Source organism: Ursus maritimus, unplaced genomic scaffold (genome assembly GCF_017311325.1).
Source record: "Ursus maritimus isolate PB19 unplaced genomic scaffold, ASM1731132v1 scaffold_1, whole genome shotgun sequence".
Taxonomy (NCBI): domain Eukaryota; kingdom Metazoa; phylum Chordata; class Mammalia; order Carnivora; family Ursidae; genus Ursus; species Ursus maritimus.
Window position 1 is genome coordinate 91,187,756 of NW_024423343.1, and position 12,066 is coordinate 91,199,821.

Consider the following 12,066-nt stretch of genomic DNA (forward strand, 5'->3'; position numbering starts at 1 on the left):
GCACCAGATCGAACAGGCTGAAGAAGCTCTAGGACACTGATGTGGCCAAGGTCAACACCTTGATCAACCCTGATGGAGCGAAGGCATTTGTTCGACTGGCTCCTGACTATGAAGCTTTGGATGTTGCCAATAAACTGAGTCCAGCTGGCTAAATCTAATTGTTTTCTCCATTTAAAAAAAAAAAAGAAAAATTCTGAAGGTATGTTTCTAGAGGATTAAGAAGTCATGTAGCATAAAGTTATTTTAGCTTCAGCTGCATATTAATGGTACACTTCCTGCCATTATTATAAGGGGAAAAAGGTTTGATATCTTCTGAAGAGCTGCAATGAAATGTTTGTACAAAGAAATTAAAGTTTACCAGGAACCATCAGTACTAAAACTATTAGACAATACAAGATAGCAAGTACATCTAAGTTTTAGAATTCATCAACTAGTTCTGAATAAATCTAGAACATTTTCTGGACTTCTTCAGAAAAGTAAGATAATCCTATAATTCAATCATATAAACTATATGACTCTATATATAACTACAACATACATAGTTAATTATACATGACTACATAATTCTTTAATCCCATCATATAAACATATAAAGTCAAAGAGATAGGGTGGGATCATGGAACAATAACTTAAAATGAGAATACTTTAAATTCTAAGGTCCTCTGCAATTATCACAGCAGTCAGTGGATGAGAAACAATAAGGAACTAGGAAACAATTTAGTAAATAAATTTAATAATCCAATGATCAAACAAGAGAAACTATTTATTGAGCATTTACTATACAAAAGGCACTGTATTAAATGCGATACACAAACACACACAATCTTACTTGATCCTCTCAATAACTCTATGCATATACTATTGTCTCTATTTTACTGAGACTTGAAGAAATTAACAAAACTTGTTCAAACTGGCAGACCTAGGATTTAGAGTAAGGTCTAACCAATTCTAAAACTCTCTACTGTCTCCCTAATACCCCAAGACAAATTCACCAGTGGCAGGAAATTCACCTTATACATCTTTGTATTCACCATTATGTAGTTAGCAAAAACGGCAAGTGCTAATTAGCATTTAATGAACAGCATACGATGAATTTTAAAGAACTCAAGAAAATAATACTTTAGAGAAATGCATCATTACTGTCATCAGTAAATATTTAGTAACTCCATTAGCTGAATGGTAATTTAATATCAGGTTATATGGAGTGAAGGTGGCTGATACGAAAACAGAAATGAAATATCTTCATATGTAGTAAATATGAGAGAAAAAGATGGAAGGACACATTGAGGAGACTTCATGAAAGAGACACATCTACAAAAATGATAAAAAAAAAAAAAGTGCCAGATATGGGATATAATATTATCTCAAAGGCAAATCAACATTTTTCCAAATATTTCTATTTATGATATTTCACTTGATCCTTTACACTTCTTTCCCTCTATCAGAAAATAGGTTTGCAGATGTGGAACAACTTTACAGAAGGGCTCTAAAGACTGTCAACAAGAGCGTTCTTCCCTCATGTACCACAGATCCAGAGGATGGCAAAAGGCAGAAAGTACTGCACTAACAAGACTGGAAGATGCAACCTGCCACAAGAAGAAAAAAAGGGAGTGACATAAAAAGCCTTAGAAGAATAAAACTCAGATCATGAGAAAATATGTGAGAATTCTGAGGGTAGACTGGTTAAAACTAAAAGACAAGAAAGAAATCCTGCTAGTGCTATTCAAGACTTGCTTTGCTGTTGGCAAAGATTTCTTTTTTAATGGTATTAACTGAGAAGATCACAAATGTAAAAAAAAACAAAAATGTATCCTTTTGATAGGTGAAATATAGCATAACGAATACATTCAGTCTCCCTAATCTGGAAGATGGGCAGATTGGTTGGGAAGGAACACAATTTCAGGAAAGGAACATAAGCATGTCTTACCCAGCAAACATTGAGGGTTCTCAGCTTTTCGAACTCTAACAGACCAATGGGGAGCCTGAATAGGATCCAAATCACTAAAATACAAAACGAAATGGACATAAGATCCTAACTATGACAATCTGCAACCCGTTAATTTATCAAAGTGCAGTCTAACTAATTATATAACAGGACAAGCAATCCATTTTGCCTCCTTAAACTCACTGTTATTCAGATGATAAGGCCATTTGGACAAGTTTTTTAAAAAACCCAGAATCTTAAGAAATCAAAGTTTGTAGACAAACAAGCACAAAAAGAAAAACCACAATCAAAACAGAAAAATCAAAACACAGAATATAAAAATTATTCTGAACAATGTACACTGATAATCTAATAAAACATTAATTTAAGAAATAATAAAAAAGTGCACTGGGTGCTATATGCAAGTAATGAATCATGGAACTTTACATCAAAAACTAGGGATGTACTGTATGGTGACTAACATAATATAATTAAAAATATTATTTAAAAAAGAAAAGAAATAATAAAAAAGAAATGAGAAACAAACAAGTATGCACAATGATCTTAATCAGTTTTTTTATAGCACTAAGAGTAAAAACGGAGACTACAAAAATTTGCACAAGATCAAATGTGCCCTATTTTCTCAATTATGTAGATTATTATACATCCACTTAATGGGTTACGCAGAAATTTTAAAAATAACAATACAGATCTTTATTGGCATAAAATATGTAAAGATACATACTAAATAAAGCAAATATATAAATCTAAATTTTAAAAAGATACATTCCCCTAAAAATACTGAATCATTATGCTGTACATGTGAAACTAATATAATGTTACATGCCAATTACATCTCAATTTAAAAAAAAAAGTATACACCCCAAAATGTTAACTGGCTATTTTTTATGTCACAGGATCGTATGTAGTCCTTATTTTTTTCTTTATACCCATCTAAACTATCTGATTAAGAAAACTCATGTTACTTTTATCATCAACAAATACAACCCATTTATTTTCTGATTAAGAAAGCTCATGTTACTTTTATCATCAGCAAATACAACCCATTTATTTTAATTACAACAAAAGTGTCCTACTTCTCATTGTTCTGCCTCATGCATGAAAAGGTACTAAAATCATGTTCCTCTTTCTCCACATTCCTCCTAGATAATATCTGCTATAATTTTTGAGTTGTTTCCATTGCACAGGAGTATATGACTGGGACATTTCATTATTTATGACATTTAATGTTCAAATATTACTTCCACACATTCTAATGACCATCACCTCTTCAAAGTATTTCATGAAATGCTTCTCTCTAGCTAAGTTCAACAGAATTATGTACTGTATCCCTACTTACAGACATCTTTGCTAAAGCAAAGTAAGACTGAGATTGTTCAGGGTAGTGGGGATGGGTTAAACAGGTGATGGAAATTAAGGAGTGCACTTGTGATAAGCACAGGGTCATGTATGGAAGTGTGTACCACTTAGAACTAATGTAACATTATATGTTAGCTAACTGGAATTAAAATAAAAACTTAAAAAAGGAGAGCCTGTTCATCATCCCTGAACCAAAGACCACATCCCCAAGGTCAACAGCTTAAAATATATCTCTAACACATATCTGATCAGCCCAAAAAGTGACCTTTAAAAGTAAAAAATCAACCAACCTAACCAGAAACTGATAAGAAAGAAAAAGGAAAGTTACTAACCACTTGGCAGTTAATTTATTCTACTGAAATGTTTGAATCTCAATATACTACCCTTAACATACTTACGAATAAACATCATTATCCACAACGATACCTTCAGTCAGGTGAGGCCATGTAGTTGCTAAATGGAGTTCACTAAAATAAACAAAACATAAAATATATCCAAAAGCTTTAATGTTGTATGTATATCCTCTGACTCAGCAATTCTACTTCTAGAAATGTATTCTAAGTAAACAACCAGAAATGTACATACAAGTATATTAAAAGTGGTGCTATTTATAATATAGTAAAACAGGAGATGACTAGTTTATTAACAAATGGTAGCACACCTATATGAAGTTAATGTCTTGCAAACATTAAAAACACACACTATACCTAAGAGCCCCAAAGTATAAATAACTCCAATATCTATCAGCTGATCAATGGATAAATAAAATGTGGTATTAGCCATATAATGGCATATTCTACATCAATAAAAAGCAATGAAATACTGACCATGCTACAATACAGATGAACCTCAAAAACATTTTGCTAAGTGAAAGAAGTCGGACACAAAAGGCCACATACTGCATAACACAATTCATATGCAATATCTGGACTAGGCAAATCCATAAGGAAAAAAGGTAGATTAGTATTTGCCTAGAGCTGGAGGGCCTGGGGAGATCAAGGGGATGACAGCTAAGAGGTGAATGGTTTCTTTTTGGGATGATGAAAGTGCTGTGGGAATTAGAAAGATGATGATAGCACAACTTTGGAAACACTAAAAACCACCGAATTGTCGGGGCGCCTGGGTGGCACAGCGGTTAAGCGTCTGCCTTCGGCTCAGGGCGTGATCCTGGCGATCTGGGATCGAGCCCCACATCAGGCTCTTCTGCTATGAGCCTGCTTCTTCCTCTCCCACTTCCCCTGCTTGTGTTCCCTCTCTCGCTGGCTGTCTCTATCTCTGTCGAATAAATAAATAAAATCTTTAAAAAAAAAAAAAAACCACCAAATTGTACACCTTATATGGTGAATTTTATGGTACATTAATTAAATCTCAATTTTGAAAAAAATCATGTTATAGATCAGAGGTTAGCAAACATTTTCTACAAAGCACCACATAGCAAATATTCTAAGCTTTTCGGACCATGTAATCCCTGTTATATTCTTGTTTTTTTCTTTTAAAACCCTAAAAAATATAAGCAATACACAAACAGGCTACTGGCCAGATATGATCCACACGTCACTAATCTCTTAATACAGATAAATTTTAAGTTTCAAAAAGTATTCATGTAAAATAAAGAAAGCCACAAAACATATAGAGGATGACATATATTTATAAAATATATAAACATACCGGGCAAAGGAGAGTTACCATAACAGGCCTGATACTTAAAAAAGGACAAGCTGCAAGGTTCACCCTTGGCTTACAATCTGAGAATTTGGATTTCTGAGGCTTCCTATCATTCCCTGACAGGAGTGGCTCGCTGTGCCTAAACTACTGGTGCAAACAACAGGGTTTATACTGAACACCTGCTTTCCTTCTGGTACATGGAGAGAGTGCCTAAGTCAACAGCCTCAGAAACACACCATGCGCTGATCCTCTAATGGGTTTCCCTGGTAGACAGCCTTTCACACATGTTGTCACGATTCATTGCTGGAAGAATTAAGTGTGTCCTGAGTGACTACACTGGGAAAGGAAGCTGGTCTTTGGTTGGCTCTGGACCTCACCCTACGTGCCTTTTCCCTTTGCTGATTTTTGCACTGTATCCTTTCATATGTAATACACCATAGCCATGAGCTCAATTAAATGCTGTAAGTCCTCCTAGCAAATCACTGCACTCGGCAGAGACCAAGTTGCCATCAGTGACCATCTATGAGTAGTGGGACTATGAATTCAGTAAATATTTTTTTTCCTGTCGAGATTTTGAACCCACTTCTTAAAGACTAAAGTTTGGAGAGTAAAGAAGCCAAAAGAAACAATTACTTATTTTCTCTGATCTTTAGTGTTGTTCAACTGCCTGGCAACTCCAGTCTGGACTCTACATTTTAGAATTCTCTGTGGTAACAGGGCCAGCATCTACAACAATATAGTATAACCTTGGTTAATAACTGGACAACTAGCCACCTTTGGCTCAAGCCTATTTTCTGAGCTGGGTCCTATAATGGTCCCAATTAAACCTCTGTGTTACTAAATACCTCTTCAGTAAGTTGATTTTTTGCTTGAATTAGTCACAGTTGACTACTATAGTTTACAACTAAGAAACTTGACAGCAAACATAGGATTTCTGCCTCCTTTTGCATTTTCTAAATTTCCCTTACTTAGCATAAATTTATTACTTTCATAATAGAACAAACTTCTCAGGTAAAAAAATGACTAGACAGTATATGATATAAAGGACATGAATGATTACAAGTTTAAAACTCTAAGCTCTGAAATAATTTTAGGTATTAACCTCAGATTCAGTTCCTAAGCTTTTATGACTATGTTCTCTCCTCACCCTCTAACTACAAAACTTCTTGTGACACTGAAAAATGCCTCATTTCCTCTTCTACCACCAAAGATTCCTTTTCAAAAGCACAAGTATTCCCACAGCATTTGCTAATCACCATACAATTTAAATGGTCTACCATATACACCATCTCACCCTCACATTATTTTTGTACTCTTCTTTGATCATCTATTTCTCTGATTCTTCATCATGTTAAAATTAAGAAATATTTAATAACTAATTCCTTCACATTTCTATTACCAGGTCAATTTTATTCTCTCTCCCTAAAACTTTCTCTAAGCAAAATCTATGAATTAGGGGAGCCTGGGTGGCGCAGTCGTTAAGCATCTGCTTTCGGCTCAGGGCGTGACCCCAGCGTTCTGGGATCGAGCCCCACATCAGGCTCCTCCGCTAGGAGCCTGCTTCTTCCTCTCCCACTCCCCCTGCTTGTGTTCCCTCTCTCGCTGGCTGTCTCTCTCTGTCAAATAAATAAATAAAATCTTTAAAAAAAAAAATCTATGAATTAACCAGCTGGAGGGCCACAAATATATCATTTCCCCCTTGTTTATGCCATGATGGCCACCTTCTTTATCCTTTTATAAACTTGCCAAACTCTTTCCTGCATCAAGGGTTTTACACAGGCTCTTCATTCCACCTGCAATGGTCATTTTCTCTCTCTGCCTGGCTAAATCCTCCCTAACTGATACACTTCCTTTGAGAACACTTTCCTGATGGCATCCCAATCCAAACTAGTTTCTCATTTTACTGTTATCATAACCTGTACATTTCCTTCAAATTACCCTACAGCTTCTAACTGTACACTTATTTGATTATTTTGTCCATTCCTTCAATCAGACTGTAAATGCCAAGAAGCCAGAAAGTGTTTTAAATACTTCCGTATCTTCCTAATTCAGCATAGTGCCTGGCAGGTCATGATTTCAGGGTCCTAGAATGGAGCCCCATGTGGGGCTCCCTGCTCAACAGGGAGTCTGCTTCTCCCTCTGCCCCTCCCTTCTGTTCCTGCACCTGCTCTCTCTCTCTCAAATAAATAAAATTAAAAAAAAAAAAAAAGTAAAGTCCCACAAGTCAAATGATAGATTGAAATTCCCACCTTATAGGATCTTCACAGGCACCAAATGGCAACTTGCCAAACTCCAGGCCTCCAACTTCTCCTCCTACAAGGGCATCTATATCTAAACAAAAGAAATATTTTTCATTATTCAGCAAAAAATGAAGAAATAAGATTTCAATTTAGTTAGGTTAGCTCTTTGGGAGATCACAGATCTAAATGTGCCTATATCAAGAGTACACACAGAAAGTTAGAGAGCAAACAGTCTTTAACTAGACTGCTTGTAATAAAAGCAGTTATAAAACAGACAATGTTTTAATAAAAGAACAATTAATTCTTATTTGTACAGTGTTTCATTCAAGCCATGCATTCTACATTTTACCCTTTTGAAATATTCCTTAAATAATGCTTGAGAGAACATTAATCCTGTATTTTTTTTGCATTTTCTAAGAATATGATTAATATCATCTAAAAGAAAGATTATCCAAGTATTAAAAATTTTAATCACCAACCTACATTCATCAGTTTTGCTGTCAATAATTTCTGAATAGCAAATTAGTTATCATTAATAAATTTTTATTTCAGTTGGTAGTACATGGAAATATTTTAAATTCAACAAAGAATAACCTTTCTGTTATGAATAGTATCTGAGATTAGAGGAGACTATAGTGGGTAAATCATTCCCCTTAGCTCCACCCCTCTTAAAGAACTAAAAAACACTTCTAAAAGACATCAAAAAGATTTATTTCTCTTTGAAATAATTCAGATGGTTTCTTTTCATAATTTGCACTATACTGGGAATTCCACAAATTAAAGTTTATTGTTGAGTTATGAATATAACCCAGATCTGCTAAAATCATGTTTGACAATTATCTACAACCTAACTAAATTAAAATTAGTCATTAAATATGGCTCAATTACTTGATTCAGTACATTTTCTCAAGTCAATTTCATTCCATTTTTCCAACTAAAGAATGCTTATAATAATAAAGATAACAATGACTAGCTTTATTACAAGATGTGAATTTTTAAGAGCTTCAAAATGTGTAACAAGCATATTTTATAAATAAGCTAAAAATTATTACTACATCATAACTGTGCAAAAGTTTTAATTCAATTAAAAGTTCCGAAGCGGGGCACAAGGGTGGCTCAGTCAGGCATCCAACTCTTGATTTCAGCTCAGGTTACGATCTCAGGGTTGTGAGACTGAGCCCCACGGTGAGCTCCACACTGGGAGTGAAGCCTGCTTAAGATTCTCTCTCTCCCTCTGCCCTTCATTCTCTCTTTCTTTTCTCCCTCTGTCCCTCTCTTAAAAAAAAAACAAACAAACAAACAAAAAAAAAAACAAAAAACCACACACAAAGTTCAAAAGCAAAACTGTGGAATGAAAGTATCATGGGATTTGGAGTTTGACCAGTGTTTGAAAGCAAATTTTATCATTTAATGACCATGTGACCCTGGGCCAGTTACCTATGTTTTCTAAGATACATACGTTCTCTAAGAAACATAAGACCTGTCTCAAAGATAAATGATAATTACATGAAATAACATAAAATGCCAAGCACAGTGTGTGGCCCATATTACATATTCAAATCCCTTCCTTCCCTTTATAGGAGAAAATATTAAAAATATATATGGCCTTCAATTCACTGCAGAAGACGGTTAATATTTTGGTCACCATTAAAAAAGAATTGGCAAGAGAACATTAACAAAGGCCTTACTGGCAATCAAAATTATAATGCTAACATTTCTGGCTCTTGGGCTTCCTCTTAGATCACCACAGACTGTATCATCTTGGGAAATATTTAAAATTGACTAATAATAGAGCAGCCTTGGAAAAAAGGAAAAGGAGGGCAGGAATTGAAACTTTCACGGAGAAGCTGGCTACAAATTGTCTAGAGGGTATTGTCTGGAAACTAAAATTACCAAAATGAACATCTGAGTCTTTCTCCTAATTTAATTCTCAGCCTAGCTTTTATTTCCCTTTGCTATAGTTTAGTTGCAATTCTTTTACTGTACATTAGAATTTCAAATTATCCTGTGGTACATAAACAAAATACCAATAGCATATACAACTACCAAAGGCTAAGGATGTACTACATTAATTCTAGTATCATTTCAAAACTACCAATTTTCCATCCTATAAATAACCAACTACTTGGAACAAAAATAAACAGTAAAGAATATTGTTTTATTCTAATTTATTTTTCTCTGAGGAGGTAAACTGAAAAATGTTTTCAGGCTAGTAAAATCCCTGTAATTATTTATAAGTTTGTATTACATTTCTTATTAGATATACTGAATATAATTACACTTCTATGTGAGAGAAACACCCAGGAACCAAACCCTCACTTAATTAGGCTATATGTCCAGTAGGGTGAACTTTTCCAGAACTTACGTAATGTCTTGTTCACACTTGCAGCCCAAACATCCCAAGCTGGTCCATTATAGGCTAATAATTAATGATTACTGAATGAATCAGTATATCAGTATATATTGCTCTATGCTTTATATATGGCTAAGCGGGTAAATTGATTTTAATTACATCAAAAGCAAGTTAAAGTAAAATATTCTAGAACCCATCATAAATATATGTGTATATACACTTTTTTTTCTTTTCTGCTTTCCTTATTTAGCACTCTTCTTCAATCTCTACTTTCCATAAGGTTCTCAGCTTATGAGGGTGGCTTCCGTTATTACATTCTAAAAACAGACATTTTAAAATCATTCACTACATACTAATTTGCAGCACATGATGTTCCACAGTAGAGGGACGCTTTATAAATAATGTTAGCTTTCAAAGACAGATTGTCACATATAGGGTAAATGCTGTTTCTAGAACAAACTTCAGAGCTTTTTTCAAGAGAAAAAAATGATAAAGGCAACAAAATCAGCAATACTGCATTTAGAATGAATTACAAACATTTCAAATTTAAAACACTTGAAACACACTGTTTAATTTCTGAATATATTTTCTTTTCCATTCATATTCAGTAAGTTAAATATACTCTAAATTATCTCACCTGGAGGTTGCTGAGGCCAAAAATACTGCTGCCAATCCTGAAGTACGTACGTAAAGCGAATAGCAATACTAACTGGAGGCAAAGGAGTTAAAGGACATCCCTAGGAAATAAATACAAAGACAATATCCTAAAACTTTAAAAAAAAGTGGTGTGTTTTGTTTTGTTTTGTTAACAATGCAAATTACATGAATATGAAGCTGTTTAAACTACTAACTGGAGGGGCGCCTAGGTGGCTCAGTGGTTAAGCCTCCGACTTAATTTCAGCTCAGGTCATGATCTCAGAATCCTGAGACTGAGCTCCTCATGTTGGGCCCCACATTGGGCCATTTCAGGTCCCTGGGTTCCTGGCTTGGAATGGAGGCTGCCTGTCCCTCTCCCTCTCCTTCTGCCTCTCCCCCAGCTCGTGCTCACTCGCACTCTTGCTCTCACTCTCTCTAAAATAAATCTTTTCTAAAAACAAATAAATAAATAAACCGCTACCTGGAAATAAAATAAATGCTCCTTCAAAATATTTTAACGATTTTAATTATACAAATATAATTTTTTACTATTCTGTTCAGCCATAATGAATGTGGAAAAAATCTGATTCATTTTTTAAATAAGTAAAACTATTATAAAGTATAAGATTAGGATTGAGGAGATAATGTCTTTTCTTTCTTTCAAATGAAAATAAACTCGAATTAAAGCCAGTCTTGAATATTTAATCATAATTTTAGACTAAGACAAATGGTCACTCATGCAAAATATATTAATGAATCAGTTAACAGAAAATTTAGATTCATCTTTACATTTATTAAAAATCATGAATATTAATATCATCTAAATATCCTATGATCTCAGCTTGCCTTAAAAATGGTTAATGTGGAATAGGACTTAAATATAAAAGGAATCACCTATGATTCCTTGTGTGAAACTATAAATTCAAGCGTATTCTGCATATCTAACCAGTTACCAAGTGTTGCTGATACTGCTGATCAGGAGGAATAAGAGACATTTAGCTCAGTAGCAGCATCTATAAATGTCACTAGTAGCTTTAACCAAATACAAACTCAATCTAAAGTCACAATACAAGGTGGCTGCCCAAAAAAAAAGATAATTCAGTTTTGGACGCTGTGTCCTAGACAAGCAAGGTAAGATTCTGGCTGGTTAGGAATAATAGATTTCTCAGTCAAGTGCAGACATTAAGTGAGTGTTCACCCATAATAAGATAAAAATAGTCTAAAAACCGTAACAAAGTTGCTTTGACACATAACCTCTGCTTAGCTACATAGCAACATAGATAAATACAGAAGAGATAACCAGAAGGGAATAGCTAGGATCAAACATGACATAAATGTATCTTTGTGGGCCCTAGAAAAGGTACACAAAATCCAAAGTTTTAAATGGGACTTAAGGCACATGCCTGCTGAGTTCCAGGTGTGGAGGAAGGAAGTGACAGCCTAGGATTACAGACTGCATTAAGTGGAACTGGAAGATCAACTCTGCGCAGAGTGAATGCACTGCAAGACTCTGCTTAAGGCAGACACTGGGGCAGGGCACACCTGCTTGGTACAGTAGCTTTGTTGGAGGTCATAGGCTGGGGAGAGTTACTGAGTGACGGGGAAAGGACACTGATAATCTAAGCAAGCAGTCCAATAATTCCAAGACCAGACATGCAATACCCCTAATATCACCACAGAGCAAGAGACTCCAAACACCATTTTAAAACCCAATTCTAAAATTTTCTAGGTAGCAACCACAAAATTACAGAGTCACAAGGAAGGACAGGAGAGAAAGTTAAAAATTTTAGATATAACATTCTTTCTAAATGAGCCGGCAAACAAAATTTCCACAAAACATGAAGAAACGTAGTTCTTTTTTTTTCTTT

General features: G+C 34.7%; 1 protein-coding gene across 2 annotated transcripts in view; it reads right to left on the reverse strand.

Moving 5' to 3' along the window:
• Positions 1 to 12,066, reverse strand: part of RAB3GAP1 (RAB3 GTPase activating protein catalytic subunit 1) — a 109,380-nt gene that overhangs the window by 41,820 nt on the left and 55,494 nt on the right. For both annotated transcript variants that reach the window (XM_008695850.2, XM_008695851.2), the window contains 4 exons: positions 10,200 to 10,299; positions 7,219 to 7,300; positions 3,703 to 3,771; positions 1,928 to 2,001 (listed from right to left, as the gene is read on the reverse strand). In XM_008695850.2, coding sequence (XP_008694072.1) covers positions 1,928 to 2,001; positions 3,703 to 3,771; positions 7,219 to 7,300; positions 10,200 to 10,299 — 325 coding nt within the window. The remainder of the gene's footprint in view (positions 1 to 1,927; positions 2,002 to 3,702; positions 3,772 to 7,218; positions 7,301 to 10,199; positions 10,300 to 12,066) is intronic.